Raw genomic sequence first — 24,456 nt, forward strand, 5'->3', positions numbered from 1 at the left:
CATCAGCCCCTCCCCAGCACCGGCTGTGCGCTCCCGCCCCGCCCCCCGCACACACCCCCGCCCCACACTCCCGGCACTGCAGCCTGAGCCTTCCTAGAGTTACTTAATCCACCCCAGCCCCAGGCACTGAACCACGCGTGCAGACCCCTCGTCCTCAGACCTGCGGAGAGAGGGTCCCCACAGCATTTCTGCTCCTCCCCCAAGACTGCGGCAGGGCCCAGCACCAGCAGACCCCACACAGTGAGTACCTGTAGGGCAAGTGCCTCTTTCGTTCTCATTAATAATAGCTCCCTTCTCCACGGGAAGACCCTGCCTTGCAGCCCCAGCCTGGCCTGCCCCTTCTTGCAGGCCCGCTCCGAATCCTGGGTAGGACTCGTGACGAGGCTCCGGGTGGCCGAGCCCTTCCGCGAGCGGTGCGGTCGGCTGCGCTGGCGCGCTGGGTTGAGGGGGAGGGGCTCCCACACCTGTGCGCGCCCGGGAGCGGGGACAGCGGCGGGGGCGCCCTGCGCACGGGGGCGAGGGGAGACGACTGCGCCTGAGGGAGGCACAGCCGCAGCCGGGTGGGAGGCAGAGACACCGAGAAACAGAGACCGGGCGATACGCACAGACAAAGCCTGCCCGAGCGCGGCGCAGGAGGCTACAGCCTGGCGGAGCAGCCCTCACCACCCCTGCGCGCCAGCGCCGACGCCCTCCCCGGCCCGCCCCTCCCGCCGGCCTCCAGAGGCTTAACCCTCGCCTGCCCGACCCCGCGGGGCCCCTGGAGCGGCGGTGGGTGGGTGCGGGCGCCGGGCCTCCCCCTCCAGGCCTCAGCGCGCGGCGCCGGGAGCTGACCGTGGTGCTGAGCGCGGCTCGCGCTCCGACGCGGTGCCCGACCCTGTGGCGGCCGCGCCCTGCTGCACCGCCGGCCCCCTGCGGTAAGTCGCCAAGGCCCCGAGAGGCTGCGTCGGTCCTGCCCCGCGGATGTGGACCCTGGGGGGAGGGCGAGGATTGGGGAATTTGGTGCGTTCTCTGGCGCGATGGACGGGCTGAGTGCAGGAAGCAGGGTCGACACCCTCCACCCAGTGGTGCCCGGCGCAGTCAGGGGCCTGGGGGCGGTGACCCTTTAGGTCCGGGCTAGGGAAACGGAGAAACCGTCCGCCCGCGGATGCAGGAGCTAGGGAGAGCCAATAGGGCTGTGAGGCCCATCTCCTTGCCCCTGGGCAGTCCAGAGGCGCCCTCTGAGGAGGTGGGCCCTTTGTCTCCCCAACGTGGGGGTTGGGTGGCTTGGTGGTGCTCTCACAGCAGATTCTATTTCTGCTTTATTCTCCATTCCCACCCCCCACCCCCCCTCCCCAGAGCACGGTCGCTTTCCCTCCCCACAGTGGCCCTCACTCCAGCCCTCCCATGACAAGGCAGACTACTACTGAGAACGCTGTTGCCCCATAGCTCTACCTCCAGCCCAGTTTCCAGAGGTTCCTGGGCCTGCGCTTTTTTATCACCATACACTCCTTTGTATCTCACTGCTGCGACTTTCCTACATACCAGGGAAGGCGTAGAAAATACCAAAACTATTAGCCAAACGTTTTATGTCTCAAGGCGTTTCTGTGGCATGTGTATTCCTCCAGGGTTTTTATTTTGCTCCATGAAAGCAAACACCCAGACACTTCCATGTTAAGAAAGGAAAGACAGGCACAGAATTACCTTCTCAAAGTAAAAAGGAAAAGCTGGGCAGCTAAGCCTGAGTTCGTCATGTAGAAAAGCAACCAGTATAATAACTTCGTTTGCCCAATTTGCAATAAATTCATGTCTGTGTGTGCCGTGTAAAGCACTGTGATGGGAGGTGCACAGATACAGGAGTTTCTGCCACCACCTTCTCTCCCCTAAACCCTGCTTGGGCTCCTAACTCGCCTCTGTATCTCCACTGTCCATTTTCACCTGCATCTTTGAAAGTGAGAATTGGCCCCTGTCACTTGCCCTGGAAGGCTGGCTCACCGTGGCTTGCAGATAGAAGCACGGCCCTCACTGAGACCTCAGGTCAGGTGTGGTGTGCACAGCCCATCTCCAGGCCTCATCCCTCTGGCTTGCTGCTCTGGCCACTTGAGCCGCTCTGGCCACTGGAGCTGCTTTCAGATCCTTAAGTATTCTCCTTCTCTTGCGCCTCGGGATCTTTCTGAAGCGTGTTCTGTCTGCCTGGAATATGCGTCCAATGTCTTTTGCCTGGCTGTCCTCTTCTTTTAGGGTTTGGTTTAAATATCACATCCCTGTAACAGAATTACTTAAGTAAATACATTGTGTGGTCTCTGTTCCCATGGAACTTGCAAGTTCATCTTAGAGATGAAAGACTCAGCCCAGGGCCCTGGTGTCACTGAAACCTGTCTTAGAAAACGATGCACATAGGCCGGGAGTGGTGGCTTACACCTGTAATCCCAGCACTTTGGGAGGCCGAGGCGGGAGGATCATGAAGTCAGGAGATCAAGACCATCCTGGTCAAAATGATGAAACCCCATCTCTACTAAAATTAAAAAACAATTAGATGGGCTTGGTGGTACGCTCCTGTAGTCCCAGCTATTCAGGAGGCTGAAGCAGGGGAATCGCTTGAACCCAGAAGGCAGAGGTTGCAGTGAGCTGAGATCATGCCACTGCACTCCAACCTGGAGACAGAGCAAGACTCCATCTCAAAAATAAAAAAATAGGAATAAATAATAAAAGAGAAAATGATACACATAATAAAAAAATTAGCTGGGCGTGGTGGCACACACCTGTAGTCCCTACTACTCGGGAGGCTGAGGCAGGAGAATCACTTGAACCCGGGAGGTGGAGGTTGTAGTGAGCCGAGATCCGCCACTGCACTCCAGACTGGGCGACAGAGCAAGACTCTGTCTCAAAGAAAAAAAAGAAAGAAAGAAAGAAAAAGACAAAGAAACTAAAAGAAAATGATTCACATAAACTGTATCACAGAATTAAAGTCTCAGAGTCTGCATCCTGTTTAGGGAACTTAGGTGTAAACATTTGACTCAGATGTCTCAAATATAAAACAGTGCATTTAATTAAGTAATAGCTCACCGCCTGCTATAGCTGGAGTCCCGGAACTTAAAAGAATTTTCAAGCTCATTGGGGAGTGAGACCAAGCACCAGAATGAATAGTTGGTGGTTGCTGAGCCCCGCAGACAAGAAGGCACCCAGAGGGTAGGGACAGGTCTGAGCCCTCCTTGGGGGAGGGATATGGCACTTGTGGGGTGGACCTGTCATGTTTCTTGCTGGGGTTCCACTGACGGGTCTTTAGCCACAGGGTTACAAAACAGTGTGTATTTTTGCAACTGAGAACCTGGGCACATTTGGCCTCTGCCCTCAGGCAGTGACAAGGCCAGCATCTGGCTGTCCACATAAATCCCACTCTGCCCCAGAGAACTGTCACAGGAGTTGACTTCTCAGCCTGCCTCCAGCCAAGCAGTGGGCCCTCCAACCACCCAGGGAGTTCCCACCCCCATCATAGGTCACACATTTCCAAAGAGACAGGTTCCGATAAAATATTTTAATACGGATTTGGACTGGACCGAACACAGACTAGAGTTCATGGGATGCTCCAGTATTGCTGCGCCTCTGGCTCATCATTCTGTGTCCTGTGTTATTGTCCTGTCTCTATGTAAAGTGCTCAATCAACTCAGAAGATGGGCTTGGCATTGTTAGTGTCACTGAGTCCGGCCATCTATAGCAATGACAGCTATTTTAAAGGATCATTTTTCAAGTTCAGAGTGGAGTGAAATTTCCAACTGTTCATGATTTTAAATCAGTTGACTGTTATGAGAGCTGAGAAACTGGTAGTTTTATTTATAGACATCTACATCAGATAAAACATTTGTGTTCTTGCAGTTGCAAAATTCTGCACACAGTGAAATAATCCTTGCTGTGCCTGGCTGAAGTTATTTCCAATAGAATGTCAATCAAGATTTTTTCCAAAACATAGAAAAGACTAAGGGAAATAGAGATCTCATCATGAATATTTCCAAAATTTCCTGCCATAGGAATTATTATCACCTTCAATTATAATTTTTCTAAATTTGTGTGAGCTACCCTTCTTGCTTTTAATTTTCACTTTCATTGTGTTTTACAATATTTTTCATGAAAACACATTTATTATTCTACTTTTAGATTTCCCACAAAAGTGTCTGAGCTGTTGGTTTATAGACTGTCAGGTTCGGAATCAGATAGACCTGGGTTCAGATCCCAACTCCGTCACTTAACACCTGTGTGACGTGGGTCAGTTCATTGACTTCTCTGAATCTGAATTTATCCTTTGTAAAACGGGGGTTACAATCGTTTGCCCCTCATACGGTGATGGGCCAAGCTGTCCATCTGGTTAGGTGGGTGGAACCAAGACTCCAGCCAGGGCCATCTGAGCCACAGCTTGGAGAGTAAGCCCTGTGCTGTGTGCAGCAAAGCCTGGCAGAGCCGGGGAGGCCTTATCACGGCTGCAAAGGATTGTGCCGAGTGGAAAGTCTGCAGGTGCAGGGTGGGTAAGGCTGAGGCATGCACCATCTGGCCTGAGGCCGAAAAGCCAGTGTGGCTGCTCAGGGCACTCTCCCTCTGCCCAGGGTGCCACCAGCAACAGCTGAGCTGCAGCCACAGCCCAGCCCAGGTTCTGTGGCTCTCCTGGCATGGTGCCTGCTGCTTCTCATCCTCCAACCAAAAGTCTGAGGTGCTCCTCCAAGGGGAGGAAGCACTTCCCTCAGGTGGGAGCGGGTGGAGGCTGGTCGGCTTGACCCTGCCAGCCCCTACAGTGCCAGCTCTTCCACCCCTTCCCATCTTCTTGGCCTCAACGTGCCCACTGGGCTATGAGGCAGCCCCTCGCCCCTCTGGGTCCTCATGAAGAAGCATTTCAGGGTCTCTGGCAGGTAGCTGCAAGGCTTATTTGGGGTGGGGTGTGAAAGACACACAGGCTGACGGAGCCCCAGGTCATGTTCATGCCTGCTGCAGGCTTCCTCACAGCCAGGAGCTGGGGGATCAGTGCAGGGCTGCCTCTGGGTAGTCCTTATGGAGAGGCGAAGGAGCCAGCCACAGTTTCTCCCTGGCCAGGACTGACTGTCAGGCCACTCATTACCAAGACAGGTGGAGACCCTGGCAGACAGGGGTGTTTTGGGTGAAAGGAGCAGGCTGAGTCCAGGGCCATGAGGACATGGTGAGGGGAACAGAGGGGAGGGGCTCAGTCTGCCCTCCCTTCCTGGGTACTGAAAGTCTCCATAACACACCCCAAGGCAGCATGTTTAAAACTAAACCCTAGCTCTTCTTTCACCTTGGCTCAGCTCCCTCCTCCTCCTCTCATTTCCCTCCTCCAGCTGGCCAGCACTGTCCCTGCCTGCTTCTCTCTCCCTGCTGTCGCTGAACCCTGGCGTTCTTCCCTTTGGAAGACCCTACTACGTTACCCCTGCAGCCTCCATCTGCCTTGCTCCCCATCCTCAGTCCTCTGGCAAGTACTCTCTGCTCATAACTCGTTTTTTCTGTCCTCCACTCAGAGGTCAGATGCGTGGCCCTAGACCGCCAACTTCATTAAAGTCCCTGCTTCCACTCGCCCATCGGAAGATGGCTGTAGCTCCCCACTGATTTCAGGGTAAGGCCGGATGCCCTAGCTGGGCCAGAACAGTCAGTTGGCAAGCACTGCTGCCACCTGTCCACCTCCATGACCAGGGCGGATCCCAGGACCCTTTCCCACTGAACACAGACCGGGCATCAGAAACCTTCTCTGGATGGCACTGCAGGTGTCAGTATGCCTCAGTGATGTGTGCACAAAAGGTGGTGGCTGCCTACCTTTGCAGCCCTGCCTGCCCACCCTGTGTCCCATGCTCACCTCCCACCACGATGCTCTGGTTCCTCTCTGTCCATGCTCTGCATGCACCGTGAGGTGCTGGGCTGTGTCTTGCCTGATGGCCTCTGTAGATGGAGTCTTGTCCACCCCGCCCCCCACAGGCACACAATCCTGGAGTTTGCATTGTGCACGCCCCCACAGCCCCAGCTGAGGGCCAGCTGCCTTCAGCCCAGGAGGCAGGCAGGCGTGGGTGTCCCTTTAGCTGCCTGATGAAGGAGGCAACTGCTCTAATTGGATCCTCCACCCATCTACTCAGAAGGGCCATGACACACACTCCTAAGGACAGGCTGCAAGTACACTAAGGAGCTGTGTGTAGAATACCGGGCACTCTGCACAGAACACGGGAGTCTGAATGGGCCAAATGAGCTAAAAGGGGGATTGGGAGAGTCAAACACTCATGGGTGCAGCAATCACCAGGCCCCAGGCAGCTCTCATTTGGCTCCTACTGTGTGCCATTGTCTACAAAGGCAAGAGCAGTGAGTGGGCGTGGCAGGGCTGCTGCCCTCTTGCTCCCCCACCTGCAAGGAGGCCCCTGCAGAGAGTGAGCTGTGTGAGAGGGGTAGGCAGGGTCTTCCAGAGTCTGTGATACTGAGTGCCTCCTGCTTTCCTCCACAGCCGCCGGGGCGCTGGCAGCATGGAGCTGAAGAGAGGAAAGACCTTCATCAAGTCCAGCCTGCAGGTTTCCCATGAGAAACCCCTGGACCCAGCGGCCGTGGCGCCAGCCAGGGAGGGGGCAGGCCCCTGGTCAGTCCTGCCAGGAGGGCAGCAGAGGCCCCACAGTGAGAAGGACCCCCAAGCCAGCCCCAGTGCCCAAGAATACGACAGATGCCCCAACAGAGGGGCACAGCCAGACCCCAAAGGGGGACCCGCAGCCCTCTGCGGAGCCACCTTCAAACCGGTGCGAAAGAGCAAGACTCATGACAGCGTGTCTGGAGCAGGCAGGGCCATGGCTGCCACAGGGCAGTTGGTGGGCAGTGCAAGCTTCCCGGGCTCCCCGGGCAGCCGGCACATGATCGACTACCGCCACTTTGTGCCCCAGATGCCCTTCGTGCCGGCTGTGGCCAAGAGCATCCCCAGGAAGAGGATTTCCCTGAAAAGGCCCAAGAAGTGCTTTCGGAACCTATTCCACATTCGCAGAAACAAGACTGAGGAACTGGCCTCACTGGCGGCTGAGGGGAAAGGTCTGCCCTCCCCAGGGGACCCATCAGACCCTGGGGGCCGGCAAAGCAAAGCCTTCCTCCCCCCAGGTGAGGGGCTGGGGCTGGACAGCCTGTGCCAGGACCTGTCAGACAGCGAGCTCCTAGCCGATGCATCCTTTGGTCTATGCAGGGCCCTGTGTGAGGACGTGGCCTCACTGCAGAGCTTTGACTCGCTCACGGGTTGTGGGGAGGTCTTTGCGGATGATAGCTCGGTGCCATCCCTGGAGCTGAATGAGGGCCTGGAGAGCCCAACCCAGGCAGCTCAGGGCCTGGAGAGCAAGGTTCCCAGGGGCCCCCTCCAAGGCAGTGTGGAGCAGCTGGCCTCGCCCGCGCAGAACGAAGCCTCTGACTTCACCAGGTTCTGGGACAGTGTGAATCGCTCAGTGCGGCAGCAGCAGCGTGCCCTGCTAGGCCCATGGCTTTCGGGCCCCCAGGGCACAGACAGGGACCAATCCCGGCTGGACACAGCTGGGCTCGCTGAACTGCCCCTCTGCCCCTGCAGGGACCCTCGCAGCGGCTCCAAAGCCAGCTCCATCGACACAGGCACCCCCAAGAGTGAGCAGCCCGAATCCGTGTCCACGAGTGACGAGGGCTACTATGATTCCTTCTCGCCAGGACTTGAGGAGGACAAGAAGGAAGCTGAGAGCCCAGGCACTCCCGCCGCCACCTTCCCACGGGACAGCTACAGTGGGGACGCCCTCTACGAGCTCTTCCATGACCCCAGTGAGGGTCCTGTTGGCCCCAGCCCAGATGATGACCTGTGCGTGTCTGAGAGTCTGTCAGGGCCGGCCCTGGGGACGCCACTGTCCATGTGCAGCTTCCGAGTGGGGGCTGAGGAGAACTTGGCCCCAGCACCAGGCCCCGACCTGCTCAGCCAGGGCTTCCTACAGAGCTCCTGGAAGGGCAAGGAGTGCCTGCTGAAGCTGTGTGACACTGAGCTCGCCATCACCATGGGCATCGTCAGCTGGCTGCGTCGAGGCCCCACGCCCCGTGCCCCACCCACCCCTGGGCAGCCTGCAGCTCCATCTGGTTCCCAGGGAGCCCCCAGGGCACCCACAGAGAAGTTGGGGGGCAGGGAGGGCCTGGCCTCAGATGCAGGCGGGGCAACAGTTTGCTCAGCACCCAGCAGGCAGGAGCTGTGGGCACACACGGGCACCACAGACCTGCTTGCTGGAGAGAGCAAGGCCCTCGGGGTGGCCACACAGGGGACTGGCACACTGTCCAGGGATGCCTCTCGAGAGGAAGGGACACAAGGTCACTCTGAAGACTTGTTTTCCTCTGTGGAGTCTGCAGCCACTTCGACAACAGATACTTCCAGTGAAAACAAGGCCCCAATCCCTTCTGCCTGGCCCTGCTCCCAGAAGGAGCCTGGGCCACCAGGCGTCCTGGGGTGTTTCCGAGGCCCCTGGAGGCCAGGTCACGGGGCTGGCACTCTAGATGCAGAGCCCATGCTGGCAGGCTGTGTGGCCCGTGCGGCAGCCCTGAAGATCAGCTCAAACGACCAGCCCCCGGCCGCATGGCCTCCAAGGCAAGACGTGGGCAGTGGGCTCTTTGGGCAGCGCCGGGCCAGGGGCCCCGACATTCTGGAGCAGAAACAGTCCAGCGGCTCCCCCAGCATGACCACTGTCCATGGCCTACCCTACTCGGCCAGCACACCGGACCAGAGGTGTCGAGATCATGTCCAGGACCTGAGCTGGCTCAGGGTGGAGCCCCCCGGGCTGGGTGTCCAGGCCTGGGCCTCTGTGGAGGACCCGGCCTTGCAGCTCAGCATGGCGGCTGTGGAGCAGGTGGCATACAGCAGAAAGCTGGACTCTGAGCCCCCATCAGCCCCTGCTGCCCAGTGGAGTCCCCAGGGCCACCATCCAGAAAGCCTGGGCCTCACTTTGAACCGCCAGCGGGAAGGGGGGGTCTCTGCAAGTGCCCCAGAATGCCGCTGCAGCCTCCTGGCCCGTGAGGGCCTCCTCTGTGGCCAGCCAGAAGTGGGGGCCTCCAGGCCAGCCGTGGCGGAGCCCCATCTGTAGGACAGGCTCACAGGCACCAGGAGCTGCATGTGTCTTCGTGACCGCTTTCAGGAGAGCCTAGGACTCAAGTCTCTATCTTTTGTCCCTGATGTGGGGACTGTGTTGGGGGGAGGGGGTGGCAGGACTCAGGCATGCGGAGGGTAGCATGTTCATGGGGAGGCATCCTTGCCTGAACCCACCAGCTCAGGCAGCCCGCCGCCCCACCACCAAAGAGAGCGTGAAGCTGCGGCTGCCTCGCCGCTCCTCATGCAGGGGGCTGGGGAGGGGCGGGGCTTGAAACCGATGGGAAAAAAGAGCTGCACCTTGTACATGGGAAGCAGAGAGCCAATGAGTCTGCCTGGGGATTGTGTGGGAATCCCGAAAGACACAGTCCCAAATGCCATAGTCCCAAGCGTTGAGAATCCAAAATATTAAAATTACTCTAAAATCCAAAAATCACAATCCCAAAATATCTAAATCCTGGAAATATAATTCTGGGAATTTTTTTTTTAATTTTTTAAAAGATATTTACATTTTAAAAGGATTTGAGAAACAGAAAAACAACAGAACACATCATTAGCCACTTTACACAATAAAATAGGCAATAATACATATTTTTGCAAGCATAAACACTCAGGTAAATACTAATGACAGTTACACAGGTGTGAGTTATTAGCAGACAAACTATATTCATAAACAAGTCAAAATGGGAAATGTATACATGCACGTCACTATGCTTGGTAATTGCGTGCACCCGGCTTGATATCTGCAGTCACGTCATGACCAGCAACCCGTCTTTTGATGAAGTCAGTCTACGATGCGTCACCACCACACACGCAGTTGCCCAAAGAGCGGAGATGGCAAGAACTTTCATCTCTCACAAACACAGATGTACAAAAATTACATCTCTTCATTTATGGAGGAAGTTTTGATGTTTTTACACACAGGCACAACGCTTACACACACAGTCAACCTGGGATGCCGGCAGGGTGGCTCAGGACGAAAGCCTCAGGACCCAGGAGGGCCACGGGTGTAAGTCCCAGAGTCCAAAGGCCAGCGAGCCTGGAGCTCTGATGTCAAGGCAGTGGAAGAAAAGGCTGTCCCGGCTCTGAGAGAGACCAGTTCGCCTTCTGTATTTGTTCCCTCTGGGCCTCAGCAGATCGAATGCTGCCCACCAACATTGAGGGTGGATCTTCCCCATCTAGGCCCCTCAGACTCACATACTCATCTCTGAAAACACCTCACAGCCATGCCCAAAATAACGACCTCTAGGTATCCCTTAACCCAGTCGAGTCCACACCCAAAAGAAGTCCGCAGGTCCACCCCTTGTCAACCTGGCATCCATCTGCATCCCCTTCAACCATTCTCAGTCTCCAAATAAAGCCCTAAGCAAGGTCGTAGCTCCACCCAACATGATGCCGCTATCCCGGGATTGTGATTTTCAAGACTTTAGATGTCAGGGATTTGAAACTTTAGAGATTTGTGTCTTTCACTATTTCAATGTTGGGGACCAGTGCTTGGGATTGTATCTTTCAGAATAATGATCCACACTTGTGTGAGGACTGCGAGGCTCAGGATGGGAGAGAGATGGGGGAGCCGACCTTAGGAGGGCCCACTGAACCAGCCTCAGTCTGGCCCCAGTCTGGCCTACTTGCTGCCCCAGGATGGGTGGCTACAACCTGCTGAGGGCCTGAAGGGCGCTCCTCAGGAACACTGTATTACCCTGTTTTGTGTTGCTATAAAGGATAACTGTGACCAGGTCATTTATAAAGAAGTTTATTTGGCTTATGATTCTGCAGGGTGTACAGGTATGGCACCAGCATCTGCTGCTTTTTTTTGTTTTTTCTTTCTTTTTTTGAGACAGGGTCTCACTTTGTCGCCCAGGTGGGAATGGGAGTGCAGTGGCACGGCCTTGGCTCACTGCAGCCTCTACCTCCTGGGCTCAAGCAATCCTCCCATCTCAGCCTCCCAAGTAGCTGGGACTATAGGCGTGTGCCACCATGCCCGGCTAATTTTTCTATTTTTTTTGTAGAGACGGGTTTTCACCATGTTGGCCAGGCTGCTCTCAAATTCCTCAGCTAAAACGATCCATGTGTCTCAGCTTCCCAAAGTGCTGGATTACAGGCGTGAGCCAGCCAGCATCATGCATCCCTGTGCAGCCCTGCCAGGGCTGGCTGGACCCTCCTACCCTTGTTGATGGGCAGTGCTGGATTGTCACGAGTCATCCCCTACAAACAATGATTTCCCTCCACTTGCACTCTCTAACTAGAGCCATGGATGGCCAAATGCTCTTTGGGAAGAAGCCAATGGATTCTCCTCAGCTCTGCCTGCAAGTAAAAAGCCTTTTGACTCCACCCCCTCCACGCTGTCAGATTGCCATTCCCCTTCAGGAAAACTTCGAATGGGGATGTGGGCCTCACTCCCCAAAATGTCACAACATACATGCAGCACCCCAACATTCAGAACCATGAAGGGCGAAGGTGGCTGATGTCTGTAGGAGGGACAGGTGTCCGTCCTGGCCCAGTGTCAGGCCAGCAGGTGCAGGGACAGATGGGCCATCCACATTCTCCAGGATTAGCTTCTACCTCAACCAGCACATCTCAGCAAGATGCCAGGATGGGGCTCCACAGGCAGCCGTGAAATGGGTTTCTGGAGGAAAGACCAGCACAAGAAAAGGGGTCAGTCAGGTCGCAGGCAAACTGCTAGGGAAATCCCATCTCATGCAGGGCTCCCACCAAGAGGAGCATGCGTTGTGCTGCCCTGGCTCAAGAAGGCAGCAGCACGGGATCTGCAGCTGAGGGTGGCCCTCCCACCAGGGGACGCTGATCCGTGCCTCTCCTGACTGCCTGACGCTTGGTCTCTGGTGGCCCTCTCTCACAGGGCTCCCTGAGGCCTGCAGCGAACGGGGCACAGGCTGCACGTCACAGGTTCCAAAGTGTGCAGCAACTTCTGACCAGGCCCATCCAGACCTGGAGCCCCTGTGGAGCCACATCTGAGCCCTCGTCCCGAGACTCATACACAGGACCACAGCAGCATCACCGAGCCAGGCCAGGGGCCCAGATCTGCCTACCTAATCCTTGCATCAACCGCAGTGCAGTTGTCAGCCCCGTTTTTCAGACCTGGACACGGAGGCACAGGGTGCTGCTGTGACTTGCCCACAGTTAGTGTGTGAGGTGATGGGTTTTGTCCCCTCCCAGCTCCAAAGACCCTGCTCTTCCTCAGGCTCCAGAACCTCTCACTGAGCTCCTGCAGGGAAGTCCCCACTCAGAGCCCTCAGCCCTTCCTGCTTTCAGGCTGCAGATGTCAGAGCACCCTTGGGTGCCAGCCACAAGTGCTCCTCTGGCAGGCTGAGCCCCCAGCGGGAGGCTGCCCTGACTCAACCCCAGCCCGGGGCTTTGTGCTGCCCCTGAGGGAGTAAATCCTTGTTGAAAGAATGAAGTGTCAAAAGGTTGTGTGTGCGTTTCTGATTTCTTGTTGACCATGAACCTTGTGTCTGGAGGGTGACTCTGACCTGAGTGCCAGCCACCTCCCCCTGGCAGAGACAGAGCACTCCCTTGTGCAATGCTGTGATGCAGGGACTCGTGGTGATGGAGAGCCCAGCCAGGCCCAACAGGCTGGGAAGGGCAGGAATCCAGGGGGTTAGGGAGTGGTCAGGAGGGCCTGGGATCCAGAGAAGGGCAAAGCGTGTCCAAACCCCGGGCCATGTGGAGGCGCGGTCTACATTGACCCGGCGGCAGGGCCATGCCCCCTAGGAGGACCTGCTGGCCTCGGTTCTCCACTTGGGTGCACTACAGACAACCCCAGAACCTCAGATTCAAATTCAGCATCTGGGGCTGGGGTCCCAGGAGCGGCCTGCTAGGCACCCTGCTGGAAGATGGAGGGGGCGGTGTGAGCTCCCTCAGGGTGATCTCTCTCTCTCTGCAGCCCGCCCTCAGCCTGTCTTTCCCGGCAGGCCTCAGGATGACCCACTGTGGATAAAGAAGGGAACTTCAGGCCAAGCGCGGTGGCTCACGCCTGTAATCCCAGCACTTTGGGAGGCCGAGGCAGGCGGATCATGAGGTCCGGAGATTGAGACCATCCTGGCTAACACGGTGAAACTCTGTCTCTACTAAAAAAATACAAAAAATTAGCTGGGCATGGTGGTGGGCACCTGTAGTCTCAGCTACTCAGGAGGCTGAGGCAGGAGAATGACGTGAACACGGGAAGCGGAGCTTGCAGTGAGCCAAGATTGCGCCACTGCACTCCAGCCTGGGTGACAGGGGGAGACTCGGTCTCAAAAAAAAAAAAAGAAGGGAACCTCAAGCCCAGCTCCCGGGACACGTGCCTAGCCCAATGCTGGGGCGGAAGAGGCTGGCTGGGCATATTCAGACCTCTCTGGTCATTTCCAGCCCTCTCGTCCACACATGGCTGTAGAGGTGACCGCAGGTTTCCCCACGTGAAATAAAATCCTGAAGTCGGTCCAGTTGTCCTAAGCTCACAGCTGTTCACCCAGGGTCCCAGAGCCCCACAGGCTGTGGAAAAGGGGTTTGCCCAGGGGACTGTGCACTGGAGCTTCCAACCACCATATTGTGCTGGGAAGCTGGGAACACTGGGTAGGGCCAGGAGGGAGAGAGGGAGGAGGACAGGGAGGACGGGCGGGAGGCGCTGGAAAGGAGAAGTGGCGAAGGCCAGCGCAGGTCAGGAGAGACTGCAGACTACATCCCAGGATGCTTCATGTCTTTCCTGGTTTCCTATTTTATTTTCTGGAATGGGAATAAATACACGGGCTACAAAACTCAGAAGGCTCAGCAGGGAAACAGTGGAAGTGGAATCGCCATCCTTCCTCCCTCAGCCCTCTGTTGTTACAAAATTAACCCACTCTGGCAAAAGACAAAATTGCAACAAATTTCATTACAGATCTAACTGGCTTTTATTTGTGATTCGTGAATGTGGTAGCCTCCATTCTACAAAACAGAATGACAGCTGCTCCAGGCAATGGCAGAACACTGGGTTTTGTAAGGTGGGGGCAAAGAAACACTAACAGGATCAGTTAACAGCAGGCTCCTTCAGGTGACCGCAGTGTAAGGGCTGAAGCAGAGGGGCTTGCTTATCACACAGACGCCGGAAGACAGGAATCTCTCATTTCCAGGAAAAACTGGTCTGTTTTGGAATCTCTCTGCTTACTTAAAGTTTCAGTTTGGTGATGTGGCATTTAGCACGAGTGACTGCATTGGGGTTTGGTCTGGTCTGTTGGGACGTGGGGCAGGAGCTCAGTCCAGAGCCAGGGCCACCTGGGATTGTGGTTTCACAACCCTGACCACACCCAATCCAAACAGCCCCAGTGCACAGCCCCCTTCCCTCCTCTCCTCCAGCCCTTGTGGGAGACGTCAGATCCTTTCTATTCCCTTGACATACATACTGTTAACAGAGAAACCATATTCTGTCGAATATCTTAAGGAGGCTTATCCTGAGTCAATATGAGTGACCACGGGCCCAGGAAAACACAAACCCAAGAAGTCTGGGGTCAGTGGGCCCGAAGCAGTCGGATTGCAATTTGGTTTTACGCATTTTAGGGAGGCAGTGGTTACAGGCAAAAACATAAATCACACTTGCCTGAAAAATCTACTTAAAATAATAAAACATGAAAAAAAGGGGGAAAAAAAAGATATAAATCAATCAGGGAAGTATACATTGGTCCAGCCCAAAAAGGTGGGATGTCTTGAAGTGGGAGGGAGGGCTTACGGGTTACGGGTGGCTTTAGAGATTCTTTAATTTGCAATTGGTGAAAGGAGTCAGGCTCTGTGTAAACTTTGAATCATCAGTAAGGAAAGTTTTCAGTTCAGGTAAGAATGCTATCTATGTAGCAAGATTGCTGGCCTGCAGGCTGACTTAACCCTGGCCTTGCACGGCCTTAGGTCTTGCTTATAATTTGGCATCTTATTGCCCCAAAGAGTCTGTTTTGGCTGGTGTGGTGGTTCACACCTGTAATTCTAGCATTTTGTGAGGCCGAGGCAGGAAGATTGCTTGAGTCCAGGAGTTTGAGACCAGCCTGGACAATATGGCGAAACTCCATCTCTACAAAAAATGCAAAAATTAGCCAAGCATGGTGGCTCTCACCTGCAGTCCCAGCTACTTGGGAGGCTGAGGTGGGAGGATCACTTGAGCCCAGGAGGCTGAGGCTGCAATGAGCCATGATCGTGCCACTGCACTCCAGCCTAGGGGACAGAGTGAGGCCTTGTCTCAAAAAAAAAAGAAAGCCTCTTCTGTCAGTTTTATGGTTTCTATTTCAACATTAATGCTGGTCGACTGTACCTAAACTCCAAAAGGGAGGGGGTATGAAGAGGTGTGTCTGACCTCCCTTCTCATCAAGGCTGATAATTTAGATTTTATGGGTTTTCTGGGGTCCCCTTGGCCAAGTGGGATTCTGTTCAGTCAGTGGGGGGCTTAGGATTTTATTTTTAGTTTACAACACACACGTAAACTTTAATGAATTTTTACTGCCCAGGACATCCTCCCCAGCTTAGCAGGCACCGCAGCGGGCAGCTCCCCCAACCTTCTGCACAGCTGCTCTCCTGGAGGGAGCAGTTAATTTAAACACTTCCCCGTTGATGGACATTTAAGTTACTTCCCATTTGCTGTTGAAACAGTGCTGCACTCACTCCTTCCTTCCCAGAAGTGTTCACCATTAAAGTCCTCTTCCAGATTGTCAAAATGAAACTGACTTGTCAAAGAAAAGACGCATATTTTTAATGAAGAGCGCCTCTTGCCTCCACCTCCACCCACTGCCCACTGTCTTGGGGCCCTGACATGGATGTCTGGACCCCAGGCCTATATGAACATCACACACCCTGCCTTTGGGACGGGAGATGTCGTTTTTTATTATTACATGTAAAGACCTTGGAAGTGGCCATTCTCACCCTTCAACAAGGAAAAGCTGGACACACCAGCTTTTTTTTCTTGACCCATCTGAAAAATGAAGTCATAGGGCAAAGAACCTTCCAGAAACCTGGAGAGCCAGACCATCCAGAGAAATTCAACAACCAAGGCCTATGGTTGGGAGCAAAAGTCTCCAGATACCCAAAGCCGGTAGAAACACTGAAATTACAACGTTGACACGTGGTTGCAGGCTGAAGAAGCGGGGGGATGGGCATTAAAAAGGGTCCAGTGTCAGAGGCTTTTCCTCCAGGAACCACTTCACATTTTCAGAGTGAGGATCAGACAAAGACCCTTCCTTCCACCCCTACCCCTGCAAGGGGAGGTGGGGAAAGAGGGTTTTTGTTTTTTTGGTTTTTTTTGAGACGCAGTCTCGCTCTGTCGCCCAGGCTGGAGTGCAGTTTTGCCGTGATCTCAGCTCACTGCAAGCTCCGCCTCCCGGGTTCATGCCATTCTCCCGCCTCAGCCTCCCGAGTAGCTGGGACTGCAGGCGCCGCCACCTCGCCCGGCTAGTTTTTTGTATTTTTCAGTAGAGATGGGGTTTCGACCGTGTTAGCCAGGATGGTCTCGATCTCCTGACCTCATGATCCGCCTGCCTTGGCCTCCCGAAGTGCTGGGATTACAGGCGTGCGCCACTGCGCCCGGTGGAAGAGGGTCCTCTTGAAGCCCTCCAAACTTCTCCTTAACAAAGCCTTCCCTGAGGGCTATTCTGAAACCTTTTCAAGCTAGAGGAAGGGGTTCTGCCCCCTCCAGTCCTCTCCAGCCTCAGGTCTCAACCAAGGGAAAATAAGCAAAGCGACAGTCAACAAGGGAGACGGCTTCAAGAAAGCAGGCAGGAAACACTGGCCAGGGAAGGGACCAGGGCTCTGAAGGATCGGCCCCACCCTGAGACCGAGGCACCAAAACTAAAAGAATGAGGCCTGATTGGAGGTTGGAAGACAAGGGAACACCCCCTCCCCGCTTGCCAGCACATGGTGCCACCACACTAACAAGGCTCCAGTAGTAACAGTGGGTTACAGCTAGCAGAGCGAACAGACAAACTCTCTCTGATGACCGGAATCAAAGGAAGCCACAGAGAAGAAAGAAGAGAAAAAAGCCCCCTCGAGTGATTTGAAACAGCTGGTGGCCTAAAGCTATGACAAATATTACAACAGCCCAACTCCTGGCCAGATTAATAAACCCTGATATTGAAAGCCTATTGACCTCAGTACCTATGGCCCAATATGTACAACATGTCTGGCTTTAGACAAAAAAATTACAAAGCCTGTTAAAAGCAAGAAAAACCAAAGCCTAAAGAGACAGAGAAACCATCAGCAGCTGATTCACATATGACACAAATGTTGGAATTATTAGATGGAATATCAAATAGCTATCATTAATATGGTACAAGCTTTAATGGAAAAAGTAGACAACTTACAAGAACAGGTAGATAATGTAAGCTGACAGAATTCCAAGAAAAATAAGAAAGAAATGTTAGAAATCAAAAGCACTGGGCCGGGCGCGGTGGCTCAAGCCTGTAATCCCAGCACCTTGGGAGGCCGAGACAGGCGGATCACGAAGTCAGGAGATCGAGACCATCCTGGCTTACACGGTGAAACCCCGTGTCTACTAAAAATACAAAAACTAGCCAGGCGTGGTGGCGGGTGCCTGTAGTCACAGCTACACGAGAGGCTGAGGCGGGACAATGGCATGAACCTGGGAGGTGGAGCTTGCAGTGAGCCGAGATTACACCACTGCACTCCAGCCTGGGCGACAGAGCGAGACTCCGTCTCAAAACAAAAACAAAAACACAAAAAAACAAGAAGGGAAGTCTACAGTGAAATATATGGTCATGGATTAGAATCCGAGACAGTAGAATGAACTCATGTTTAGCATAATGTAGATACTGATGGGTAAATGTGGAATAGTTACAGATATATGTGTATATTTGGGTCAGTGTCCATACATCTATTTCCTAGCTCCGTCTACAAAAGCCGCCCAGAAGCAGTGACGCCCTGCAGCAATAAGCACACCCAGCCTCCAGATGTCTCGTAAAAGGAATAAGGGTCTTTGATGATATGGCTGAGTGCAGAATATGCGAGATGAGCCTGGAGCACCTTGCAATGCCAGGAATTAAGAAAGTGCTTAAACACACACACGCAATAATGAGACTATGTTAAAGGGACACAGGTGCCAACTGAAAGAGCGTCCAATGGCCAAATGGATGGCTGGGGCGATCTGAGCAGCACCAGCAGATAATGTGATAATGCTCAGAGGGTGTGTGGGCTGTACTTGGTTACTTTCTTCGAGAGTACAATGAGGAAAGGGGATAAAAAGTAATTTTACCATAGATAAACCTGGCAAAGATGACCTCAGCTAGGCAAACAGGGCCAACATTAACAGTGATTGAGTCATGTTGAGCTCTCCTTGATATGATGTGGAGAGAATGGTGCCTCACCTCTATGGTCTTCCTCCCAAAACCCGTAAGCCCAGTCTCACTACAAGAAAAACATCAAACCAACCCACATTGAGGAGCATTCTATCAAATGTCTGGCCACTACTTCTCGAAACTGTCAAACTCATCAAAACGTGGAAAGGCTGAGAAAAGGTCACAGCCCAAAAGAGAATAAGGAGATATGACCACTAAATGGAATAATGGAATATGGTCATTTGGATAAGATCTTCAAACATAAATAGGACATTAAGGAAAAGCTAAGGAAATCTGAACAAAGTATGGAGTTGAGTTACTAATAATGATGTATCAACACTGGTAAATTAGTCATGACAAAGGTACCACAGTAGTATAAGATGTTAATAGCAAGGGAGATGTGTGAAGAGTGTGTGCAAACTGTGTGCTATATTCATAAGCTTTTTTGGAAACTTTTCTGTAAATCTAAAATTTCTAAAGTAAAAAAAGTGTGTGTGTGTGTGTGTGTGTGTGTGTGTGTGTATATATATATATATATTTTTTTTTTTTTTTTTTTTTGAGACAAAGTCTCACTCTGTCGCCCAGGCTGGAGTACAGTGGCGTGATCTTGGCTCACTGCAACCTCTGCCTCCCAGGTTCAAAGTATTCTTCTGCCTCAGCTTCCCGAGTAGCTGGGACTACAGGCGTGTGCCACTACACCCAGCTAATTTTTTGTATTTTTAGTAAAGACGGGGTTTCACCATGTTAGCCAGGATGGTCTCAATCTCCTGCCTCGTGATCCACCCGCCTTGGCCTCCCAAAGTGTTGGGATTACAAGTGTGAGCCACTGTGCCTGGCCTATATACGTATTTTTAAGTCAGCACTGGTGCCACCCCTCCCACCCGAAAACAAAAACCAAGAACAGCTCTGCGACACCGCTCACCTCTCCTTATGGCTCCACACGTCTCACTGGGGCCCTGGGCAGGCTGGGTGTGTTCCCTGTGGCTGGCATGGGCAGCTGCTGGAAGCGCAGGCAGGAGCTCAGCCGAAGAGGTCAGCACAGCCTCCTCCTCCGTCGCCATCTGTCCAGTTAGGTCAGTCAAGAAGGCCCCAGTTTTCCACAATGACAGTCGGCTCCAGGTTGGCATTCACCCTGAGTGCTAATGGAGATTGTTTTCTTTTTTGCTTGATTACACTTCTCTGAAACAAATAGTTCACCTCTCATGGCTTCAGTGTGCTTGTTGGCCAAACTCCAGTGGCTGTGCTAGTTCGCGCCAGCTGCCATAACAGCATACTGCAGACTGGGTGGCTTCCACAACAGAAATGTATTTCTCACCGTCCTGGAGGCTGCAGGTTCACAATGGAGGTGCCAGCAGAGTCGGCTGCCCTGAGGTCTCCCTCTGTGGCTTGCGGATGGCCGCCTTCTTGTGGCCTTTCCTCTGTGCACACCCAGCCTGTGGTCCTGTGTCTTTCTGAGTGCCCAAACATTGTCTTCTTTTCAGGGCCCCGGACACACTGAATGGAGGGCTCACCCTGAGGCCTCGCTGTGAGGAACCTCTCTAAAGGACCTACCTCCAAACAGCCCCATTCTGAGGTACCGAGGCTCAGGCTTCAACGTGTGAGTTGGGGGACATACAATTCTGATCATAACAGTGGCATTTACAGCTAGTGAGTGGCTCACTGTGGGGTTCCTGTGCGTGTTGGCTGGTGGCATTCATGTGCCACCCTTGATTGGCCAGGCAGGCAAGGGGCCACCTGGGCTGCTGCGGCCAGCACACTCCTCACATCTTCGGTGAACAGTGACCTTGGGAAGAAACAGAGCCTGGATCTTCTTTTAAAATAGTGGACAATACTATTTCACTCACAGGGAGTTACTGAACAGACGTAGAGGGCTTTTAGGTCTGAAGACTATTGTATTAGTCCATTCTTGCACTTCTATAAGGAAATACCTGAGACTGGGTAATTTATAAAGAAGAGGGCCTGGGCCGGGTGCAGTGGCTCATGCCTGTAATCCCAGCACTTTGGGAGGCCATGGCGGGTGGATCACTAGGTCAGGAGTTCAAGACAGAGCCAGACTCCGGGCAACAGAGCCAGACTCCATCTCAAAAAAAAAAAAAAAAAAAAGTTTATCCTTTAAATATTTCATAATGTATCTTATTTTAAAAACTCTTATACAGTATTTATCATTTATCATAAGTCAGACACTCTAAGAAATGTACAAATATCAATTCATGGGGTGAAGGACCCATTTGAGGTCAATTTTAATGTTTTTCCCATCCTGCCATTGTAAAGTTGATATACTGGCCAGATGTCTTGCTGGAAGGACAGGGAAGTCCCTGGTAATAACGATTATTATTACATATATACTCAGGTTCCATAGCCTCTAACTTGTATCCATGAAACCCTACATGATTATTATAGGAAATTTATTTGTCACTGTTTGCTGTAGAAAATTTGTCAGCTCCCTCCAAGGCAACAACTGTGTTTGCCTCCGGAAATTGAATTTGCTCAGCGCCTATATTGTAATTAACCCACTGACCATCACCTCCCGGTTCTTGTTATCATTTCCTCCTTCTAAATTTAAATTGTTTAAATACTCTTGTTTCTTAGGAAATGTCCTTTCAAGTTTTTCTCCCCAGTCACCAGATATTCACTGTAAAAACGCAGCACCACCTCTAAGCGCAGCACCATCTCTATCTTCATTCTCCATGAGCACAGAAACACGTATGCGAACACAGCCACGGGGTGCCCCAGAAAAGATGCCGTTTGCTAGACTTCCTTCTGTCCATTTTCCACCAGCATCCTGAGCCTGGCTCTTCCCATCCTCTCCCATGATGCTATCTTCTCCCCATGGCAGCAGCACCACCCCTGTGCTAGTCCTTCTCTGCCGTCCTCCCCAAGTTTATTTCTGCCTGACACTAGTGCCCCCCCCCCACCATGCCTTTTCTTTCTCTTTTGTTTATATATTTTTTAATGTTTATTTATTTATTTATTTTGGGACAGAGTCTCCTCTGTCGCCCAGACTGGAAGTGGCGCGATCTCGGCTCACTGCAGCCTCCCCTCCTGGGTTCACGCCATTCTCCTGCCTCAGCCTCCTGAGTAGCTGGGACTACAGGCGCCTGCCACCACGCCCGGCTAATTTTTGTATTTTTAGTAGAGACAGGGTTTCATCATGTTGGCCAGGATGGTCTCGATCTCCTAACCTCGTGATCTGCCTGCCTTGGCCTCCCAGACTCCTGAAGTGCTGGGATTACAGGTGCGAGCCACCACGCCCAGGCACACCACGGTGTCTTTTCTTCTGGTTCTTTGCCTTTACCTCACCACGGGAAGGAGTCCTGACCAGCTTTTCCTGTCGTCCATGGTTGCAGCCACCTGCGCAAGGCAGACCAGAACCGACCAATGCACACCTCCCCCGGGTGGGCCCCAGGCGGTCAGTCTCCATGGGTCTCTCCTCTAACACTGCCTGAGAATGCCTGAGACAGAGAGCAATTAGAAGATACGACTTTGTAACAGTCTAGTCAAGGAAGTGGAGGGAGAAAAAGAAACGACGTAAAAGGAAACAAGTGCTTGTTTGCTTGCTGTTTAGAATTGGACAGTGGTCACCAAAGTGCTATGGTGCTTAGATTTTGTTGAAGAAATTTAAAAGTGTGATATTCACTTTTTGCTTAAAAATATTAATTTTTAGGACACACGGGTGAGTATATCCTTTACAACCATTTAGACCACCTTGAGATAAAAGGAAGTTGGGGTTGCTGTTTTAAAATGTTCAAGGGAGTATATAGATTTTCAAAACAAATGGGCCAGGGCTGAAGATGGAGAGGGCACTGTGGATCGGGGGCAGTGGAGGGCAGAGCAGTTCGCAGGTGCTTAGTCCTCAACAGTGACCTGCACCTGGGAGGTAGTGTAGACCGGAGCTCAGGCAGCACCTTGCCTGAGTCGCTGACTTCTTAGACTAGTACAAAAGGCAGCTTTTGTGGAGCCGGGCGCGGTGGCTCACGCCTGTAATCCCAGCACTTTGGGAGGCCGAGGCAGGTGGATCACGAGGTCAGGAGATCGAGACCATCCTGGCTAACACGGTGAAACCCCATCTCCATTAAAAATACAAAAACTTAGCCGGGCGAGGCGGCGGGCGCCTGTAGTCCCAGCTACTCGGGAGGCTGAGGCAAGAGAATGGCGGGAACCCGGGAGGCGGAGCTTGCAGTGAGCCGAGATGGCGCCACTGCACTCCAGCCTGGGCGACAGAGTGAGACTCCATCTCAAAAAAAAGAAAAACAAAACCAAAGGCAACCTTTGTGGATCACTGACGTGGTTTGGGTCTGTGTTCCTGACCAAACCTCATGTCTAATTGTAATCTCTAGTGTTGGAGGTGGGGCCTGATAGGAGGTGATTGGATCACAGCGGTGATTTCTCATGAATGGTTTAGTACCATCCACGTTGGTGCTATTCTCATGATACAGTTCACACGAGATCTGTGGTGGTTTAAAAGTGGGCAGCACCTTCCCCCATGCTTCTGCTCCTCCTTTGCCTTCAGCCATGATTGAAGCTCCCTAAGGCGTCCCCACGAGCAGAAGCTGCAATGCTTCCTGTACAATCTGCACAACCCTGAGCCAATTAACCTCTTTTCATTTTTCTTTCTTTCTTTTTTTTCTTTTGGGGACAGAGTCTCGCTCTGTCGCCCAGGCTGGAGTGCAGTGGCGCAATCTCGGCTCACTGCAACCTTCACCTCCCAGGTTCTAGTGATTCTCCTGCCTCAGCCTCCCAAGTAGCTGGGACTACAGGTGCCCACCACTGTGCCTGGCTAATTTTTGTATTTTTGTAGAGATGGTCTCACCATGTTGGCCAGGCTGGTCTCAAACTCCTGACCTCAGATGATCCGCCCACCTTGGCCTCCCAAAGTGCTGGGATTACAAGCATGAGCCACTGTACCAGGCCCTCTTTTTTTTTTTTTTTTAATTTTTTTTTTTTTTTTTTTTAAGATGGAGTCTCACTCTGTCGCCCAGGCTGGAGTGCAGTGGCCCGATCTCAGCTCACTGCAACTTCCACCTCCCGGGTTCAAGCGATTCTCCTGCCTCAGCCTCCCGAGTAGCTGGGACTATAGGCGCCTGCCACCACGCCCAGCTAATTTTTGTATTTTTAGTAGAGACGGGGTTTCACCGTGTTGGCCAGGATGGTCTCGATCTCCTGACCTCGTGATCCGCCCGTCTCGGCCTCCCAAAGTGCTGGGATTACAGGCGTGAGCCACTGTGCCCGGCCCGTCTTCTTTTGAGAAGTGTCTGCTTATGTCCCTTGTCAATGTTTTCATGGGGTTGTTTTCCTCATGTTCAACATCACTATCATCAGAGAAATGCAAATCAATGTGAGATGCCATCTCATATTAGTCAGAATGGCTACTATTAAAAAGTAAAAAAATAAATTCTGGTTAGACTTCAGAGAAAATGAAGTGCTTACACACTGTTGGTGAGAATGTAAATTAGTTCAGCCACTGTGAAAAGCAGTTTGGAGATTTTTCAAAGAATTTAAAACAGAAGTGCCATTCAACCAGCAATTCCATTACTGAGTATATATCCAAAAGAAAATTAAAAATTCTACAAAAAGAAACCCCACATGCACTTGTATATTCATTATATTGCTATTCACAAAAGGGAAGGCATGGAATTAACTTGTGTGTGAATCAATAAACTGGATAGAAATATGTGCCACATATACACCACAAGATACTATGCACACGTTAAAAAGAATACAGTCATGTCCTTTGCAGCACTGTGGATACGTCTGGAGGCCATTATCCTAAGGAAATTAACACAGGAACAGAAAACCAAATACCACGTGTTCTTGCCTGTAAGCGGGATCTGAACATGAGGTACTCATGAATATAAAGATGTCAGCAATAGACATTGAGAACTACTGGATGAAGGAAGGAAGGAGGAGGGCAGGGGGTGAGAAACTACAGGTGCTATGCTCACTACCTTGGTGATGGGATCAATTATATCCCAAAATATATGCTCACTTCCTTGGTGATGGGATCAACAATATCCCACATAACTCAGCATCACGCAATATATCCACGTAAAAAACCTGAAAACGTACTCCTTGAATCTAAAAAATTTAAGGTAGAGACAG

The 24,456-nt window shown here is 52.5% G+C and overlaps 1 protein-coding gene across 1 annotated transcript; it reads left to right on the forward strand.

Annotated features, from left to right (window-relative positions):
* The first annotated feature begins 1 nt into the window (after nt 1).
* Nucleotides 2-13,329, forward strand: AMER3 (APC membrane recruitment protein 3). The gene is made up of 2 exons (XM_050751821.1): nt 2-240; nt 6,455-13,329. The coding sequence occupies exon 2, from the start codon at nt 6,474-6,476 to the stop codon at nt 9,057-9,059; it is 2,586 nt and encodes an 861-aa protein (XP_050607778.1). The 5' UTR covers nt 2-240; nt 6,455-6,473; the 3' UTR covers nt 9,060-13,329.
* The last annotated feature ends 11,127 nt before the right edge of the window (nt 13,330-24,456 follow it).

This window comes from Macaca thibetana, chromosome 12 (assembly GCF_024542745.1).
Source record: "Macaca thibetana thibetana isolate TM-01 chromosome 12, ASM2454274v1, whole genome shotgun sequence".
In the NCBI taxonomy this organism is placed as follows: Eukaryota; Metazoa; Chordata; class Mammalia; order Primates; family Cercopithecidae; genus Macaca; species Macaca thibetana.

Excerpts from the sequence above, each read along its gene's own strand:
- AMER3 (XM_050751821.1), top strand. The coding sequence starts at position 6,474 with ATGGAGCTGAAGAGAGGAAAGACCTTCATCAAGTCCAGCCTGCAGGTT.